Here is a 19465-nt window from a genome sequence, read left to right as displayed (position 1 = left end):
GCCACTCATACAATTGTGTCTTTGTCTTGGGAAATATTTTTTGGAAATTCATTAATTTCAAATATTTTGTTTGATTTAGAGGGAATTTTGTATATAATTCAGATATAGACTTCATTCAAGGGAGAAACAACATTTCTACTTATGAGCGATTGAAATTTTTGTTCAAGAGAACATGTTTCTCTTTGTGAACCGTATTTATTATTAATGTGACTGATCCACAATACATGAGAAAAGTCTAAAATCCCCCATTTTTTCCTGTGTTGGGAAGTTTTGTTTTGCAGACCAATTATTTTTTATGTACCGGTGAGAGTTGCACGACCGATATAACGTCTCGAATCCTAACGGTTGGCCAGCCGAATGTAGTTAAGGCACACGTCCGTCGAGCCGACCGATAGCTCAAACCCAATTATGCTCAATTAAGGTCAGCAAAGCTAATCCGTGATTAGGAGTTAGGTAATTCAGCCCTAAACACGACCCAACCCCTTAACCTGACCCAATAAGGAAAGCCCACCACATGTAATATAAATAACGCACATTCCAAGAAACAGGTATGTCATTATCTACAATACTCTGACAACCGAGTGTCAAACCCATTTTGCTGACTTGAGCATCCGAGTGCCTTCTGTAGGTACCCCTCGTTCGATGTTTACGAGAAGACTGAGGACACAGGTTACAAAAGAAAGGTGAGTAACGAGCAGAAAAGATTGGAGAGCAATACAACCGACCGACAGGAAGGAAGAAAATGAATCCTCTCAATAGTTCTCTAGACCACAACCCTTATATGAGAACACTTTATTTGTGCTAAATATATAATTTCATTGATTTATTATATTCATGGTAATGCATCTCAATGATTTTATATTTTGTATTTTAGTTATCCTTCTAATCTTAACCAATTCAGAGAAAGGCATGTGTCTTTGTCATCCATGACTTTTAAAGTTTAGTAGGTCACTAATTTAAACCGTTTCAAAATAAGGCATAATTTAAACTGTACTGGGCCGAGAGATTGGACCGAAAGCAAGGTGTACTAAGACGACCGAAAGCAAGGTGTACTAAGACGACCGAAAGCAAGGTGTACTAAGCCGACCGAAAGCAAGGTGTACTAAGACGACCGAAAGCAAGGTGTACTAAGCCGACCGAAAGCAAGGTGTACTAAGCCGACCTAGAGCTCAACCCGAAAGTAAACTAAATAACGAAAGAAATAAAATAGAATGGAAATTATTATTAAGCAAAAGCCCATGTAACTGGGCCCAAATATGTAGGTATGTGTAGTAAATGTCTAATACAAAAAGAAAAGGCCCAAATAACTTCTGGGCCCAATAAAAGAGTAGTATAAATAGAGGGTCATCCTGAGAGGTAAGGGTGGTTGAATTCATTTTAATATCCTGTAAAACTGAATCTAACTTTGGCATCGGAGCACCTTTCAGGTACGCACACCCATCTGTGAGAGGAAGCCGAGACCAAAAACCGAAAGATCTAATGGAGTAAATTAAAGTTGACCGGGAAGTGTCAGTCAAGCAATTCAATAAAACGTGAAAGATTTTCGAACCAAATACAAACCAAGAACAAGTAAGCCGAAAGATCACACCGAGAAGGGAGTCCGGAAGCGAAGGCCGAAAGGTCAACGGGTGGAAGACGAAAATAGTTTGTTTCTAGGTCCTTGTAAGAACATTTTGGCGCCCACCGTGGGGCCGAGAAACAAAATGAGCGAAAGAGGAGAACATTCTAGAGAACAAGAAGATTGTCAGAACGCCACGACTATGGCCATGTTAATGCAATTGCAGGAGGAACTTGAGACACTGAAGAAGAGTAATGAAGAGGAGTTGAGCATGTTGAGAGCTGAGAATGCTTACATGAGACAAAGATTGAATGGAGAAACAGCGTTAAATACTTCCCCGAGAAACTTTGTTAATGAAAGAGAGAACAAGGAAGAGAGTTTCGGGGTTACACAAAGGAGGATACCTGAGACGTCCGGTGTCGCTGTGGAAACGCCAGTCAGAAGACACCCGTTTTCTGAGACTATAATAGAGACCCCATTACCTGACAATTGGAAGAGTCTAACAATAGAGAAGTATGATGGGAGCCCAGATCCAGATGAACATGTTGCAATATACACAACTCAAATAAGTCTGTACACGTGGAATGACGCCATTCTATGTAGGGTTTTCCCAACTACCTTGAAAGGAGCGGCTCTGAGCTGGTTTACCCGGCTACCACCCTTATCTGTTGATTGTTTTGACACTTTGATAGAAAAGTTTGGAGCTCAATTCGCTACAAGTAGACCACATCACTTAACATCTATAGCTCTCGTAAACATAAGACAAGAACAGAATGAGTCACTGCGAGCTTTTATGGAACGCTTTGGAAGGATGGCTTTAAGTATTAGAAACCTCAGTCCGGAAGTTTCTATGCATCATATGATAACTGCCTTGAGACCGGGACCATTTGCCGATAGCTTATGCAAAAAACCAGCCGTAAGCCTTAATGAATTAAGACGGCGCGCAGCAAAGTTCATGCAGATGGAGGAGTTAAGGGACTTTAGGAATCAGGCAAGGATGGACGTGAAGAACGAGAAGAAAACAAATGAAAGAGAGGCAGGATATCAAAGCAGACGTTTCAGAGAGGAACCCCGTGGCCGAAAGTTTCAACAATACACACCATTGAGCACAACTCGGACCCGAATACTTCAAGAGGCGATGGCAACTGAAGTAATACCGCCACCAAGGAAAGCACGAACCCCAGATCGAGCTGACCATAGCAAACGTTGCCAGTACCATAAAAATCATGGCCATCACACTGAAGAATGCATAGCGCTGAAAGACCGAATTGAAGAGTTGATTCAGATAGGGCAATTAAAATGCTTTGTTAGAGTCGGCAAAATGAAGGCTAGTCAAAGTCCAGAACAAGATGTTAGGGGTAGAGGAGAAAAATTTGGAAGAACGACTGATATACAAAACGATCGAAAGGAGAGAAGAGGAGGAAGAGACGAAAAAAGAGATCTAAGAAGTGGAGGAAGCCATCTCCATTCTCAAGAGAGAAGGAGCCGACAACGCAGTTTGGGAAGGCCAGTCAGGGGGTTCATTAATACCATCTCTGGAGGTTTTCCGGAAAAGGAAACATATAATACGATAGGAAAGAAATATTTGAGAGGTGCCATGACCGTGAATTATGTTTTCAAAAGAAGAAGCTTGCCACCTATGTTATTTACTGATGAAGATTTCCAAGATATTGATCCTGATCAACGAGACCCAATGGTGATAACAATTGAAATTGCCAGGTACGCGGTAATGAAAACTCTAGTAGATCAAGGGAGCTCAGTCGATATTCTGTTCTGGGAAACCTTCAAAAAATTACATTTGAAAGAACAAGACATGGTTCTTTTGAAGGAGCAAATAATTGGGTTTTCAGGTGAAAAGGTTGACACCAAAGGATATATTGATTTGCCGACAACTTTTGGTAGAGGAAATGCAACGAAAACAATTACAATCAGATACCTGGTGGTAAATACTCGTACTTCCTATAATGCCTTGTTAGGAAGATCTTCGTTGAATAAGTTGGGAGCTATAGTGTCGACGCCACATTTGGCAATGAAATTTCCAACTGAACGGGGAGACATAGCAACCATATATGTCGATCAAAAAGCAGCGAAAGAGTGTTATGCGACCGGATTGAAGATGGTCCAAGAGCCGAGAGTGGCGATCGGAAGTATGGAAGCAAGAAACATGGTTGCAATGGTGGACTTGGATCCCAGAATGAACGATGACGAAAGGATAGAGCCAAGAGAAGAAATTACATCGGTTCAATTAGGCGAAGATGAAACGCAATGTACATATGTTGGGGGTAGTATGCCCGAAGAAATGATTGATGACTTAGTGGCAGTAATAAGAATGAACAAAGATTTGTTTGCCTGGAAGGCATCAGACATACCGGGAATTGATCATAACATCATTTCTCACAAATTATCTGTTTGCCGAGAAGCAAGACCGATAGCTCAAAAACGAAGGAAGTTGGGAGAGGAAAGACGAAAAGCTGCTCTTGAAGAAACTGAAAAATTGTTACAGGCGGGTTTCATTAAAGAAATCCAATATACGACTTGGTTAGCAAATGTAGTTCTCGTCAAGAAGGCAAACGGAAAGTGGCGAATGTGTACTGATTATACAGATTTGAACAAGGCATGTCCGAAAGATTCATATCCTTTGCCGAGTATTGACAGGTTGGTTGATGGGGCATCTGGTCAGGCCATGATGAGTTTCTTGGATGCTTATTCCGGTTACAATCAAATACAAATGTATAAACCTGACATCCCGAAGACTGCATTCATTACCGATATGGCAAACTATTGCTATCAGGTCATGCCTTTCGGTTTAAAAAATGCCGGAGCAACATATCAAAGATTGATGGATATGGTGTTTAAAAAACAAATTGGAAAGAATATGGAAGTGTATGTGGATGATATGATTGTCAAGTCTCATGCGGTAGATAACCATGTGAAAGATCTTGAAGAAATATTTGCACAGATAAGGAAGTATAACTTGCGATTGAATCCGGAAAAATGCGTTTTTGGAGTCAAAGGTGGGAAGTTTCTCGGCTTCATGTTGACTAACAGAGGAATTGAGGCAAATCCAGATAAATGTGAAGCAATAATGAATATGAGGAATCCGATAAATTTGAAAGAAGTTCAGAGGTTAATAGGAAGGTTAAATGCATTGGCAAGGTTTTTGCCAATACTTGCCGAGAAGTCCAAACCGATAGTGAAGTTGTTGAGGAAGGCCGAAACGTTCACGTGGAATGAACAATGCGAGCAGGCTTTTGCTTAATAATAATTTCCATTCTATTTTATTTCTTTCGTTATTTAGTTTACTTTCGGGTTGAGCTCTAGGTCGGCTTAGTACACCTTGCTTTCGGTCGTCTTAGTACACCTTGCTTTCGGTCCAATCTCTCGGCCCAGTACATAAACCATTTCAAAATAAGGCATATATGATTATGATAAATGAAGTACTCTTTGTTGGAATTGAAAATCAAAACGGGCTTTTGTTCAATCTTCCATATGGATCCTTTCTTGTACCTAGGGGTAGCACGAGGTTAGAATATGCAATTAATGAATGCTTCCAATTAAATTTGAACTTACACCCCATTTTTATACAGAATGACAAAAATGCTCTTAAATAAAAGGGTATGGATAAAAATATATTACAGATCTCTCTTTTTGAAATACTTTTAATGATTTGAATTTCTGAAACACTTGTAGATTGTGAAATCCTTTTTTCAAATACATTTTCAAATTTTATTTTCTGAAAAAAAATTATTTAACATATTCTTTTGCATTCTAGAATTGCCTTTTCATAATAGAATTTTGATTTTTTAATTTTATTTCCAGAATACAATAATAAATTTCACATTTATTTTTCTGAAATATTTTTTTACTTCTTTATTTCAAAAATAAAATATATTTTTGGAAATTTAAAAATACATTATAAGCATGTTCAAAAAAGTTGTGCAGGAAAAAATTGTCTTATAATGTTACGCGAGTGGTTGGTAAGGGCGATAAAAGTGAATTCATGATGTGTTTGTTTAGACAAAGGATTTTCCAGTACTAAAGGAAACTTAAAACTTGTCACATGTGTAATAATTATACTTAATATTTCATCATCTAAAACATAAATGTATAAATTTAATCATTATAAACTTCAGAACTTCTTCCTTATAAATTTGGTAACTTATTCTTTGTAAACTTATATTCATCCATTACTAAATTTGTATAAAATTATAAACTTTAACAAGTTTTATTAATCTAATATTTTTTATTATATTATTTAGTAGAGGTATATTATGCACTCATTTTCTTTCGATTGTCAATTTCAAGGTTAGATATCAATTTTTTTTTCTTATTCATTATATTTTTCTCTTTATTTTTTATATATACTACGTTAAAAAATTATTATTATTTATGTTAAGTTAATAATAAATTTGTATAATTACTTATTAAACAAAATTGTACTGATTGTACCAATAGTATCTCAACAAAAGAAATTTTTGTTTTTAAACCAAAATCACTTTGATAAAATCTATACATTATCTTCCAACACAATCGCTGGTGACAAAAAAGAGAATCTAATGAATGAAGCTATAACATTTAAAAAGAAAGCAAGTTTTGTCTTAGATACTTTTATTCCAGATACATAATTTACAAACTTTTAATAAACTTATAATTTTTTTTAATATTTCAACATCTAAAAGTAAACTAAATTATGAATTTAATAATTATAAACTTATAAAAAAAATCAATATAAACTTATATTCATCGATAACTAATTTTGAAAAAAAATACTAAATTCAAATTTTATAAAGTTAACCATATTTTGTTGTATTATTTAGTATATGGACCTATTTGTCGTTAATATGTTATATGTTTAGAAAAAATATTAATAATGATGTTTATATAAAAAATAATAGGTGACAGTCACTTTTATTATTTGGATAATTTACTTTTATTTATATTCTTGAATTTTAAATATAATTAAGACTAAAATAGAAATATTAAATGTATATATATTTTATATGTTATTATTGATTTTTTTTTTCAGTTTTAAAATATAATTAAAGATAAAATAAGAATATAAAATATTTACACTCAAAAAAGAAACCCTTTATATTATTATAGATATTACGTCACTAAATTTATAATTATTTATTAAAACTATTTATTAAGTTATTTAAAATAATTCTTAATATAAATGATTTCATAAGACTTTAAAAACTATATTAGTTAATTTTGATTTAAAAAAGATAAATTTATCATTAATCATTAACATAATAATATTTTTTTTAGATATGATTGATATAATAGTATAAAAAATTCAATCTCTTAATACATTAATCAATATAAGAACCAAATATAAACATAACAATCTACAACACCCATAAGGGTGAATTAATCATTTAAATAACCACATAACATGATATTTCATACATATATACATATATTAGTCATACATTTTTCATTACAGAAAGCACCACATCAAATTACATCTGAATCATATCAAATTACATCGGAATCATTTGTATCCAATAATAAGAGTTTTTAACTTCATCTCAATCTTTTAAAGTATCTTATCACACTCAATGCCTTTTAGATGATTTCTACTAATCATTTCACAAGATACTAGAATCTAACCCTTAAAAAACATACTGAATCAAGGAAATATTTGTTTTTACTATAATCAACATAATGATTGTATTTATAATATTATAATAATTTAGAGTATTATAAAAAAAATTAAATAACTTGTTTTATTTTTTAATTTTATATTTCTAATTGTGATACATGTTTATATTGTAGGTTTCTGATAAAGGAAGTGTGCTAACAAATTCTAGAAATCAAGATGAGCATATGTGATTGTTGAAGAATTTAGTATAATACGGAAATAATTGATTGACTTATTTTGTGCTTTGTAGCAATATGTTATGTTTTCATTTGTAGTACCTAGTCGTTTTATATTGCTTCATTGTAATTTTTTAACTCATATTTTGTGTTTAATTCGAATTTCAATTTGTTTACTTTATATATTTTGTAATACTTTTATATATATTTTGATATATCTTGTTAATTGATGAATGTTATAACCATTTATTTGTTTTATTTATTGAAAAATTACTTCAATAAACATAGATAAATAAATACAATAGATGTAAATAATTGTGGTTTAAAAAACACATGAATGCCTAATTGATAAATGAATAAAATAAATAAATTTTTGTAGTTTTGAAACCTATGGTATTTTTTACGGAGGTTTTGGAACCTATAGTATTCTACTGATGTTCTTCAACATTTTACGAATGTTTTGAAACTTATGATATTTTATGGAGGTTTTTAAACCTATGATATTTTATAGAGGTTCTAAAACATGTGATATTTTACGAAGGTTTTGAAACCTGTGGTATTTCCCGGAGGTTTTGAAACCCATGATATTTTACAGAGGTTATAAAACCTATGGTATTTTATGAAGGTTTTGAAACCCATGGTATTTTACGGAAGTTTTGAAACATATGGTATTTTATAGAGGTTCTAAAACCCATGGTATTTAACAGGAGTTTTGAAAGACTTTTCCATAAGTTTAAAAAAACACCGAGAAACACATTTTTCAGAGATGGTTTAGTGGAGAAAACTGCAACATTGGATAAATGACTTAATGGAAGTTTTACTCTCGAGTAATGTAAAATAAACCCGGTTAAAATATTTTTTCTTATAATGAAAGTTGTTTACAATTTTATCATTTAAATAACTATTTTTTAATTTTAAATGATTCTTTCCATTAAAAAAGTACACGATACAAAAATTACATTAATATATAATGGATTCTTTTTTTTAAAAATTTTGTTTCCAATTTTATCCTTTATAATATTAAAATATAACAAATTTAATAATAATTTATTATTTATTTTAAATTAAAAAATTAATTTTAAAAGTTTAGAGAATTTTAAATTAAAAAAACAAAGAATTTATTAAAAATAAATATACTTATAATTTAATAAATAAATCCATTAACACAATTTTACTTTTTATAAATTAGAAATAATTTATTGAAAAAATAATTATTGTTATAAGATTATAAAATTATGGAACTCTAATATTTTCGTTTTATATAATAATATTTATAAATTTATATCATATATTAATTTAAAACATTATAATTATTATAAACTTAAAAATATAACATCTATATAACAATGATAACAGAAAATAGTTTTTAAAATTTTTAAAAAATGTAATAAGTATGAGAACGCATATATACTTAGTTTAGTTAAATATTTTCGGTTTTTACACTACTTTTTATTTTTATTTTCTATGGTGGATTGTGTGTTATGATTTAAAAATATTATTAAAATAAAATAAAGAAATGATGTGACTGACAAATCAAGAGTGCTAATAGAATATGATATTCTATCTTTCTAAATAATAACAAAACTCTTTCAATACAAAAGTATTTTAAATTTTTGAATTAATTTATTACGAAATAAATATATCGAAAGCAGATTGTTTAGTTATTATTTAATTCAAGAAGTCCAACGACCACACGCTTCAGCCTCCTCTTTATAAGACGGTTTGTAAGTCAATTTTTTATATTCATAAATTATATTTTAGCTTAAAATGTTTTTATTTATTTATCTCACTATAAGTATAATTTTTAATTTGAATTTAAAATAGTGTTGTATTTTCAAAATAATATTATTTTCAATTTTAAAACACGTATTTAATATTTGCTATTAATTCAAAACATAAAATGTATCTCATTCTGTTTATTTACGTTACAAAACATTAATTAATATTTTTTATCCAAAAAGAATCGTAACCATCTTAAAATGTAAGATTTTTTTTCAACAGAAAAATGAGGAAACACAAAAAAGTCAAGAAAAAGCAACTAACCTTAAATATATGTTATCTCATATCCTTAAAACAGATATGTGAATAAATTGCATTGTAAAGAGCAGAGGAAAAGGTTTTCCAGTGAATTTTGGTTGATCCCAAACCTACAAACTGGGATCAGCCACTCGCTAATCAAAATCAATTCATTGAATTCCTTTCTCACTGTTAATTTTCTGATAACATCAATTTGTTGGTTCATTAAATCAATCTTAATTTATCTTCATTTTCTGGTACGTACCCATATAAAAGGAAGAAGCAAAGCATCTTCTTCTTCTTTCAGAAATCACGCCTCTGCCGTCTAATTTTACTTCTCAATTCTCTGTGAGTGCTTCTACTCTTCTTTTCTTATTTATTTATCCATTGTTCTGTTTCTTTCAATTGGAAATCAGTTATCAGTTTTTCGTCTCTTCAGTTTGATAAAGTATCAAACTTTTTGGATTTTTCGTGAAAAATTTATAGTAAGGTTAATCTCTGTTTATTGGCTTGGGATATGGGAGGGGTTCTCAATTTTCTTAATCTCTGTTTCCTGCACTTGACTTTAACACTTCTCGTTAAGGTTAATAATGGCGAATTTTGCTCTGTCACTCTTTCGTTTAACTCTGTCTTCTTTTTCTTTCTTTTTTTGAATTTTCTGAATGCATGAAATTCTGCTACTGTTGTACTTTGATGATGCTAGTGTTGTTTCTTCATAATATTAAAGTTTTCATTTTTGTTTTACCCTGTTGTGAGGAACTTTATAAGATGAGAACTTCACGTGTTTCTGACTAAATTCCCATTATTTTTCAAAAATTTGTGTGGAGTGGACTAGGAGCTGTCTCTACTCTCTTCTCTATCATTCTAATGCACCCAGTACCCAATTAACTCTTGTGATGTTTTTCTGCTGAGAGGGAGTGGTTGTATTGTCTCTGTTGTTGTTAATAACATAGGCCTTGTCAGGATAAATTTACCTCTTGTAAGAGAAGATATTAAAAAGAAGAAAAAAATGAAGATTATTTAAGAAGTTAAAATTAGTTAATGAATTAAGTTTTCTCGTATATTTTGTCAAAAAGTTGTTTTTAACTTATAACGGATGTTTAATCATTTTATCATCATCACTGTCGTATCCACTCTTAACTGAGTGCATAAAAGATTAAGAAATTGAAGGAACTTATTAAGCAAAGAAATTATAAGTAACTCACCAGTTTCTTAATATTATTAACAGATCCCTGCAGCCATAGTGGGCAATCCACTATGGCACTGCCGCCAGATACTACTCTCCCAAGTTATTGGTTGAATTGGAGGTTCTTCCTATGTGCACTATTTATTGTAATGACTATGGGCCTAGCATCATTTTTGATATGGAAGTATGAAGAATTCAGTAAACCAAGGAATGAGAGAAGAGAAAGGCAGAGAGAAACAGCTGGGACTCTTTACGAGGATGAGGCATGGAATACATGCCTTAAAGGAATTCATCCTGCATGGCTGCTTGCTTACAGGATATTTTCTTTTGTTGTGCTTTTGTCTTTGCTCACTACCAATGTGGTTGCTGATGGAGGTGGTATATTTTACTTCTACACTCAGTAAGCTTACATTCACATATCCTATCTATTCTAGTCTTGATGCAACTATAGCGATGATATGGGCTAAATAAGTTATGAACAAACTTGTTTGAAGTTATCTTTTATTGCTACCTCAATAGCAAGCTAGTGACTTGTATATTCATTTATTTATTAGTTACTTTGGAGCAACTGGTGGGGCTTTTAAAGAACATTTTCTAGTTGGAAGTTCTTTGAACCTATGAAGCTCAGCTCTTCAATGTCGTGTCTCCCTATCCGACAAAGGACACCTCTACGAGTTGCTAAAGTGTCAAATTTGGAAAAACATTTTTTTCGACACTCTTTAGATATAGTCCAACATGGTTCCAATACAATGTTAATGAAGGCATATACATTGATTTATTTAACAAGTTGGAAAGTAAGAAACCTATTGTGTAGGGTTCTATTTCTCTGAAAACATAAACCGTCTATTTCACATTTACATTTGGTGTTTCTCCTTCACTATTTAAATTTGTCTTTAGATGAATTTAACTTAGAGGATATCTTTTTCAATAATGGTAATCAATAAGGGAGTGAAGTGTCTTAAATGAATTAAATCCTTTTTTCACTTTTTAGATTTTAGATGGATTAATTAGTTCTGTTTTTGTGTTAGGAAATAATGTATTTTATAGTTATATTTAACTAACTTTTTATAGATCATTTTGAAAATAATCTTGATTGTCAATTTAAATAATTCATAATGTTCAATGTATATATACACACATCGACCTATTTTTGGAAATTATAAGTACTGTCATGTCTATGTTTGTATCCTCGCTTCATAGCTTTGGATAGAGTTATTCTATTTAGAATTTGTTACAACCCTGGGACAACTTCTGCTCTAATTTTCTGTTTAATTAGTGTGCTTAAATCTCAAATTTCAGTTTTCTATCAACAAAACTGGTCTGGATTCAATTCTTCTGTTCCTTCTCTGCACCTCAATCATATATCCTCTTTAAAATGCTGCCAACTAAGTGAGAAATGAACACTTCTCTTAAATGTATACCTCTTTTTGTGCATAATTGGAAGTATTTTATTTGGGGATAGCATTGGGGACAGAAGATTTGAGTTAATCTAATAAGTCAACATTGAAGAGCGTTGATCTGAAAGCACATATATATTGCATGTATTGGAGTATTCCAGACCCGTGTGATGAAAGAGTGTATGTTTGAAGAAAATGATTACCTGATTGACTTTTATGATAAAACATCATTGTCTTAATCTTTTTTCTTGATTAGTTGGCTAGAAATATGCTGATTACTTCTTTGGTGTTGAACAGGTGGACATTTACTTTGGTCACTATTTACTTTGGGGTAATAACACTTATCATCTCTAACTCATCTTCTGATATTATAATGAAATTGCAACTTTTTTGAGTTTAGGGTGGAACTTGTTCCAGTTGGGTTATAATACATTCTGAGTTACAGGTTTATATGCTCCTTAGGAAAAAAATTTGAACCTGTCAGTCAACTTTTCTTTCTCTTATTTTGATTTTATTCCTTCTCCAAGTGACTTCTGCTCTTAATTTCACTTTCAGTTTGGGTCTTGTATCTCCATATATGGATGTTTCTATAAACACAAAACAATTGATGGCAACACAGTCAATCGGGCAGATTTGGATACTGAACAAGAACAAGGCACTTATGTGGCTCCTACACTTGATGGTACTCCAGAATTGCCTAACCTGTATAAGAATTCCAATACCTATCAGGAGCCTCACACTCGAAATATTGCTAGTGTATGGGGTTATATTTTTCAAATAATTTTTCAGGTATGTGAATTTGAAAAGTAATCAGGGTTATCTTAGAAAAGTTTATCTGTTTGAGATGGAGAAAGCATGGATTGCCAAATAACATTTTTAAACTGGCTTTTACAAAGAGCCAAATAGAATTTTTTCAAAATTAATCATGACACTGTAAAATATTTGATTATATAGCCTGGAGAGTTTTTTGAGAAACTTGTTTTATTGGCATTTTAGGTAGTCAACATCCTTTATATGCATGTATTGTCTCTACCAAACATTTTTAGGGTGTTTCACCAACTAAAACTTATTATGGGACAGAATTGTTTATACACACCCTCTGTGTTGTTTTACTAAATTTGTTTAACAGATTGAGCATCTATAGAGAATTGTTTTTCTTGTCTCTTAGTTGCTCTTTCCCTCTTTTCTTTCTAAATGTTTTCTGTCAAGAACACGATTGGATAAGAAAGTTCCTAGTGTAATAATATTTGATCCGTCATGGCTGAAAAGGAATTCTGCTAAATGTCCATTGTAGTAGTAAGCTATCCTTACCCAGATAGCTAATTAATCATTTAAGTTATAGTTTGAAAGTCCCAGTTACCTATTTAATTTTTAGAGAAAAGTGTTAAAAAAATGTATTAAAATATAAATTTGCAGATGAAGGTACACTCAACGATCATAAGTTTGTAAAAGCCTCTGATGCAATCTCTCTGTCAAAGTTGTGTGTTTTTTATAATGTCTTCTTGTTCCTCTCGCCTCGCTCCTTTTATGCTACTTAATTCAACACTATTGCATGCTGTAAAAAAAATTAAACACTTGCATTTGATTATCATTGTGTTATTGATTGGTTGAACTAGGCAATCTACTGATTTGTTTTCATTTTCTTTTTAATATATAGACTAGTGGAGGTGCTGTGGTGCTCACCGACATTGTATTCTGGCTAGTCCTTTATCCATTTATGACAGGCAAGGATTTCCGTCTGGAATTTGTGAGTATTATTGATCCTGTCCCTGGTCTGCCATTTTATCTTTTGGTAAAGAAAGTTATACTTAATATACTAATAAAACTTTTGGAGAATGTTTGGCCTTTCCTTTATAGTTTCATTTTTGTTATAACACTTCTGGAAATTATTGATATTACTAATGAGTCTGTTGTCCTGTCGCAAGTTTGCAACTCATCATATCTATCCCAGCTGTATCATATTTTCCTTAAATGTGAGGGAACAGTTTTGTTAAAAAAATCATTAAAATTTTGCTTGTAGTTGTTTTGTCTTTTATTTATAGGATATTCAACTGGCACATGCTACATGTAATTAGCATCAAAGGATTTGTGCTTTTCTGCATGTGGTAAACATTGATTACCTCACGAAATATGTAACTAATAGGTGTGGTTGTTTTGAAATACCTTAACGAAGCCAAAGAAAGTTGAATGGGATTTTGGTTCTGATAGAATAGGCTGGTCCTCTGCTACTCAGAAGATATTTTCATAAAAGAATCCTAATGCTTGCACTTCTCAATTTGCAGATGGATGTTTGTCTACACTCCCTAAACGCTGTATTCCTCCTCGGTGAAGCATTATTGAATTGCATGGTGATTTTTTATTGTGTTTTATTTGTTTGCTCATGTCATTTCTCATTACGTACCTACTAACTTCTTTCTTAACACATGCAGAGATTTCCGGTGTTCCGATTTGCATATTTTGTTTTGTGGACGTCTATGTTTGTGCTTTTTCAGTGGATCATCCATGCTTGTGTTTCACTATGGTAAAAGCCAGTATCCCATTTTCTGATGTTGCTTTTCACTTGACACAATTCTGTTTATAATTTTCTATCCGTTTTTCCAGGTGGCCTTATCCTTTCCTTGACTTGTCATCCCCATATGCAGCCTTATGGTATGTGTTCTTAAATTCAGTGCATCATCACAACTCAAATAGAATCTGTGAAATTTAAATTTAACTTTAACACTAATTGACATAAGATTACCCCTTCATATGTGAAACAACATTACTTATGAGGGGATGCTGACAACGAAACTAGAAATTTGGTTATGAAATTTTGGTTTAAGTCTTCAAATATGACAATCTTACAAGCAATATTATCATGTAACATTGCATGTTTATCTTACATGTTACCAAATGCAGCACTAGGTAATGAGATTAATTTAGGCATTCAGATGATGATATTTATCTCGCTCTCTTGTGGTACTTTTAGGTACTTAGGTGTGGGTGTAGTGCACATTCCATGCTATGCAGTCTTTGCTTTGATAGTGAAGTTGAAACACTTGTGGTTGTCAAAATTGTTTCCTGGGTCCTGTCAGTTTGTACGGTGATGATACATTCATGGGCAGTCATCGGACTAGAGCTGCCTTCTACATGGCTAAAGCAGATTTGTGTGGCATGTGTTTGTAACTTCAGATTGAATACATGAAACTTCTCTGCTCTACTCTAACCATGTTTATGGTATCTTCTATCCGAGATAAACCTTCTACAATATTCTTCTATATTGATCAAATCAACCCCAGTAAAATGTTACAAAAAGTGCTGTTCTTTTTTAGTATTCAGTAAGTATGTTAATAGCATCTGCCTAGCTATGTCAATATGATTCTTCAAAGAAATTACACGAGTTAAATTTTCAGGTGATCGTAATATAAACAAAATTATTTTGTTCATTTATAAGAAATTGTAATGAAGATGGCTTTTTAAAGTAGTTACTATTAAAATTAATAAATTCATATTATAATTTGTGATTATATGACAATGTAAAATTCCAAGTATTTTTCTAATGACGTCTTCCTTGAACACCAGTTATACTTTCACTTTTGATTATCACCCTAATTTTTTGGACGAACAGTGATAACTTATTTCCTTAGTTTTGTTACGTTTGAAAGTGATTTGTACGAAGTCCACGTCTTAAAGTAGATCTGTGGGTAAAATAAACCCTTCAAATTGTAATAATAAGCAACTCTAATCAACACTGTATTTTAATATAATAAATCTGCTAACTACGAATGTAATTTATTCCATCTGCATGCTGTTTTAAAATATGAGAAATGAATAAATATGAGCATTCTATAACAAATCATGAATCGATTAAAATATCAATAATTGATTTTCTCATCAACAATTAAAATTAGTTACTTTTCATTTACTCGCTTTAAAGTAGTGATAAATAATGTCACAAAAAATATTCTTAATGAACTTCCCTTTAACCCTAAAATTAGTTGATAAAGTAAATAATATCAATAAAAGAATCAATGATCAATACTGCTTGCATATTATGCATAATATAACAAAACATGAATGTGAAAGTATTAGTAATTGATTTTTTGTTATCAAAAGACAAATTACTGATTTCATACCAAATATGTTAGTTAACATGCAACGTTTTTATATGCAAGATCCTGAAGATTGTATGCAGCAGTGCTACTTGCCACAGCCGGGGAGAGAAGTCCTCTAAAGAGGATGAATGTTATTACTCGATGAGAAAACAAAATGTGTAAAAAACACTAAAATTCCAACTACAAGCATTTTCCACATGCCTCCAAGAAGTTGCTATTGGACGAGAAAACAAAACATATATATAAAGCAACTATTGTGGTTAGGATAGAAGAATTAACCAGTTTTTGGGTGCCTACCACATCCTTATGCATGTGTTTTCATCAACAGAAATTAATGGCTTAATCCTTATGCATCTGCCGGTACGACACCCTAGTAAATTTTCTTGGTTATGTAACCCAAAGTAAAGTGACCAAAGGAGAATAATAGCCGGAAGAATATGAAATAAATTTGAGGACATGGGGCTCCAAAGTTATGAAATAAAGTTGAGGCAGAGAACAGTAAAAAGTAGATAAAGTAAATACAAGTACCGATACCATTATACGAAAAATTATAATCCTATCAATTTACCAGAACTTACAATGAAATAAATCCTCGTTTGGTTCCAACTCCAACCAAACACCCCAAAATCCTTTTTCTCTTTTAAGCCAGACAGCACTTAGAATAAGTACCAACCAAGATAAACAACACTACCCATTCACTAACTCAACCAAAATCCGTGAGCTTTAAACGCAATATCTAGCTTATTGCTTTACATGTTCTCTGATAAACTCTTCCAGCTGAGATATTTCCCCAGTTAAACCAGAAGCATCTGCAGCTGTTACTTTGTTAGAGCACTGGGTAAAAGAAAATGGCTCATCCGGTACCCCCAGGGTGAACTCATTTGCAATGTCAGCATCTGATATCGCACTTCTTGATGCCCTCAATTTGTCTCTGGAAAATATATATCAAGAGTCAACAATAGAATTGACGGTGAAATCATGAAAATAATCAGGTTATCATATATTAAAAATAAATAAAAATGCACATTTCAATAAACTGATCAGTTGATTGAGAGCACAAATATAAGAATGTGAATGAAACTCAAAAGATTAGAGTAATTAAAAGGAAATAGAAGATACTTCTTCAATATGAACCAATCAACAATAACAGCATTGACATATGAATGTGTATATGTTCCATCCAACACAGAGAGAACCAATCACGATAACAGCATTAACATATTAATGTGTATATGTTCCATCCGACACAGAGAGAGCGCACAAATATTATCAACTGGACAATCAAACGAAATCATACAGTAGTTGGTGATAGATAAAGTGAATAGAGATAAGATTTGGGACTTTTAAGGCATACATTTCCTTCTCCATCTGTCTTCGGATAAACTCTTTTGTATGAGCAGTGACTTTGTCTGTTTTGTTGCAGAGAATAAGCACTGGAATCTTCTTCCTCACAACACTTCCTTTCGTCAATAGATCATACAGATACCTAAAAGTAAAAAGACAATGTTAGTATCCTGGTATCTGCTTTACTCACATCTTCCTCACGAAGAGTAAAAAAATATCAGTTATTTAATATCATAATGCTAAAATATCTTGAGTATGTTGTTGATATGTTCCATCATGGCTTATTAGTGCTTGCTAATATTGACAAAAAGTTGTAGATAATAATATAAAGATGATAATCTAGCAACTAATCAGAGGAAGGAATTACTCTGAAGCAGCTCGACAGTTTGGTAAAAAGTCCAAAGCATCAATCACAAAAACTATCCCAGCCGCTTGAGGCAAGTACTCATCCAGTTTGGGTCGAAGCCGAGAATGGCCAGGAACATCAACAATATGAACAGGTTTTATCTTGCCCTTCTGTCAAAAAAAAAAAAACATAAGACAATATTTGTTCTATTCTATTGTCCGATTCCACAATCAACAAACAAAAATTACGTCCCAAACAAGTTTCTTCTAACAATTAAGAAGTGAATTTAAATCTAACTCAATTTCAAGCAAGCATCTTAAAAAAACAGCTTAATCCTGTAATTCAAGAAAGTATTCTAGTGTGGGAAGCTACAATGTTATCCTTGTTTCCTAATTGTCGATGTGAGATCTCCAATATAACAACTAAAGGTAAATATCCTCTTTTTATGAAGATGAGAAGCCCAATTTGTTGCATCTTAAAAAAACAGCTTAATCTTGTAATTCAAGCAAGTATTCAAGTGTGGGAAGCTAAAATGTTACCCTTGTTTCCTCATTGTGAAGAATAAAAGTGTCTTCATTAGGCTCCATGGATGTAACAGTACCCTCATGAGTAGAGCCATCCCTAAGCTGCAGTAGGCATGAAAAGCGAGTCAATAACATTATGTTAGTATGAAAAATGTTAATACAAAGAAAAGCTAACACTTCCCAAGGAGTCTGATTATATCCCAACTTGTAATACCACTCAAATGTTACACAAAATTCATTTTAGGCACACAAAAAAATCATTTTAGGAACACCAAAAAAACTCAAGGTACTGAGATACATTTAAGGATCTGACCTCTTCCAATTGTCTCAAAAAATATTTTTCATGCACACAAACTTGAAAGATCCTAACCACATACTTAAATGACAAAGGTTATCTATCAACCGTCTCACACCATGTTGGTATCATTACTAAAATTTAAAACTAATGATGAAGGTACCGGGCTATGCATTTGAAAAAATGTCAACAATGACCTAACCTAGGTCTCAATCCTCTTCACCGAGAGCAAAACCTAATTTTTTTCTAATTTTCAGAATAACCAAACCAAACCAAACCAAGCCACAAACTAAACTATGATTGTGATTTGGAGCAAATACCTGATAGAAAAGAACAGTTTTTCCACTCCCACTGAGCCCCGTCAACACAACGGTGTTTGACTTCGCGCGCTTCAACAAACGTACTACAAACACAATCCAACAATGAACACTATTGATCGATTAGAAGAGTAAGAATTAGACGATAACGCGAACTCACCAGAGAAAAGAAGCAGCGTTGTGAAAATCGCGATGGCAGCAGCAACGTAAAGCTGATTCGGTGGAACCTCTCGAAGACGATCCATGGCCAGATTCGACAAGTGAGAAAATTGTTCCTTCCACTGCTCCAACTCTTCCATTGGGAACTCGAGTTTTTGACGTTTCGTTTTGGTGCTGGGTTCGATGTTTTCAACAAAGAGAAATAAGCCCAGTGAAACTCCTGCTTCTCAACAAAGAGGATGCAGAGGCAAGTTTTGACCGCCGTAGACGGCGGTTTTCAACGGCGCTCTGAATTTTCCGATTTGCAGATCTGGCGTGTCGACTGTCTAGCAGGCATTCTTATGAGCCTTTGAAATATGATATCAAACGACAAAGCAGGTGTCGTTTACACTATGTTCTTCTTTTA

General features: G+C 32.4%; 3 protein-coding genes across 4 annotated transcripts; 2 read left to right on the top strand and 1 right to left on the bottom strand.

The window, feature by feature from the left end:
* Positions 1 to 1760: 1760 nt before the first annotated feature.
* On the top strand, positions 1761 to 4817 carry LOC137808991 (uncharacterized). Its single transcript, XM_090299419.1, has 2 exons — positions 1761 to 4238; positions 4350 to 4817. The coding sequence occupies exons 1-2, from the start codon at positions 1761 to 1763 to the stop codon at positions 4815 to 4817; spliced, it is 2946 nt and encodes a 981-aa protein (XP_090155545.1).
* Positions 4818 to 9388: 4571 nt separating this feature from the next.
* On the top strand, positions 9389 to 15274 carry LOC137810562 (uncharacterized). The gene is made up of 9 exons (XM_068611904.1): positions 9389 to 9745; positions 10626 to 10983; positions 12278 to 12311; positions 12536 to 12769; positions 13638 to 13727; positions 14263 to 14328; positions 14410 to 14501; positions 14582 to 14629; positions 14949 to 15274. Exons 2-9 carry the CDS (start codon positions 10655 to 10657, stop codon positions 15064 to 15066), a joined length of 1011 nt encoding a protein of 336 aa, XP_068468005.1. The 5' UTR covers positions 9389 to 9745; positions 10626 to 10654; the 3' UTR covers positions 15067 to 15274.
* A 1310-nt stretch (positions 15275 to 16584) lies between these two features.
* LOC137810560 (uncharacterized) lies at positions 16585 to 19465 on the bottom strand. Of its 2 annotated transcripts, none has more exons than XM_068611902.1 (6): positions 19061 to 19465; positions 18904 to 18986; positions 18304 to 18390; positions 17786 to 17934; positions 17429 to 17560; positions 16585 to 17005 (listed from the first exon to the last, which is right to left on the bottom strand). In XM_068611902.1, the coding sequence occupies exons 1-6, from the start codon at positions 19197 to 19199 to the stop codon at positions 16816 to 16818; spliced, it is 780 nt and encodes a 259-aa protein (XP_068468003.1). In that variant the 5' UTR covers positions 19200 to 19465; the 3' UTR covers positions 16585 to 16815. The 2 variants fall into 2 exon arrangements, with proteins under 2 accessions (XP_068468003.1, XP_068468004.1); XM_068611903.2 differs by having other exon boundaries at positions 17786 to 17931; positions 19061 to 19460.

This window comes from Phaseolus vulgaris, chromosome 2 (assembly GCF_051622355.1).
Source record: "Phaseolus vulgaris cultivar YP4 chromosome 2, ASM5162235v1, whole genome shotgun sequence".
NCBI lineage: Eukaryota > Viridiplantae > Streptophyta > Magnoliopsida > Fabales > Fabaceae > Phaseolus > Phaseolus vulgaris.
This window is presented reverse-complemented; position numbering and strand designations above follow the sequence as displayed.

Coding starts and splice junctions, on each gene's coding strand:
- LOC137810560 (XM_068611902.1), bottom strand. CDS start 19,199: ATGGAAGAGTTGGAGCAGTGGAAGGAACAATTTTCTCACTTGTCGAAT. Junction 18,391..18,903: donor AAACTGTTCTTTTCTATCAG/GTATTTGCTCCA, acceptor TGCCTACTGCAG/CTTAGGGATGGCTCTACTCA. Junction 17,935..18,303: donor TTCACAATGAGGAAACAAGG/GTAACATTTTAG, acceptor TTTTTTTGACAG/AAGGGCAAGATAAAACCTGT.
- LOC137808991 (XM_090299419.1), top strand. CDS start 1,761: ATGGCCATGTTAATGCAATTGCAGGAGGAACTTGAGACACTGAAGAAG. Junction 4,239..4,349: donor TTGATGGGGCATCTGGTCAG/GCCATGATGAGT, acceptor TATTGCTATCAG/GTCATGCCTTTCGGTTTAAA.
- LOC137810562 (XM_068611904.1), top strand. CDS start 10,655: ATGGCACTGCCGCCAGATACTACTCTCCCAAGTTATTGGTTGAATTGG. Junction 10,984..12,277: donor ATATTTTACTTCTACACTCA/GTAAGCTTACAT, acceptor GGTGTTGAACAG/GTGGACATTTACTTTGGTCA. Junction 13,728..14,262: donor AGGATTTCCGTCTGGAATTT/GTGAGTATTATT, acceptor CTCAATTTGCAG/ATGGATGTTTGTCTACACTC.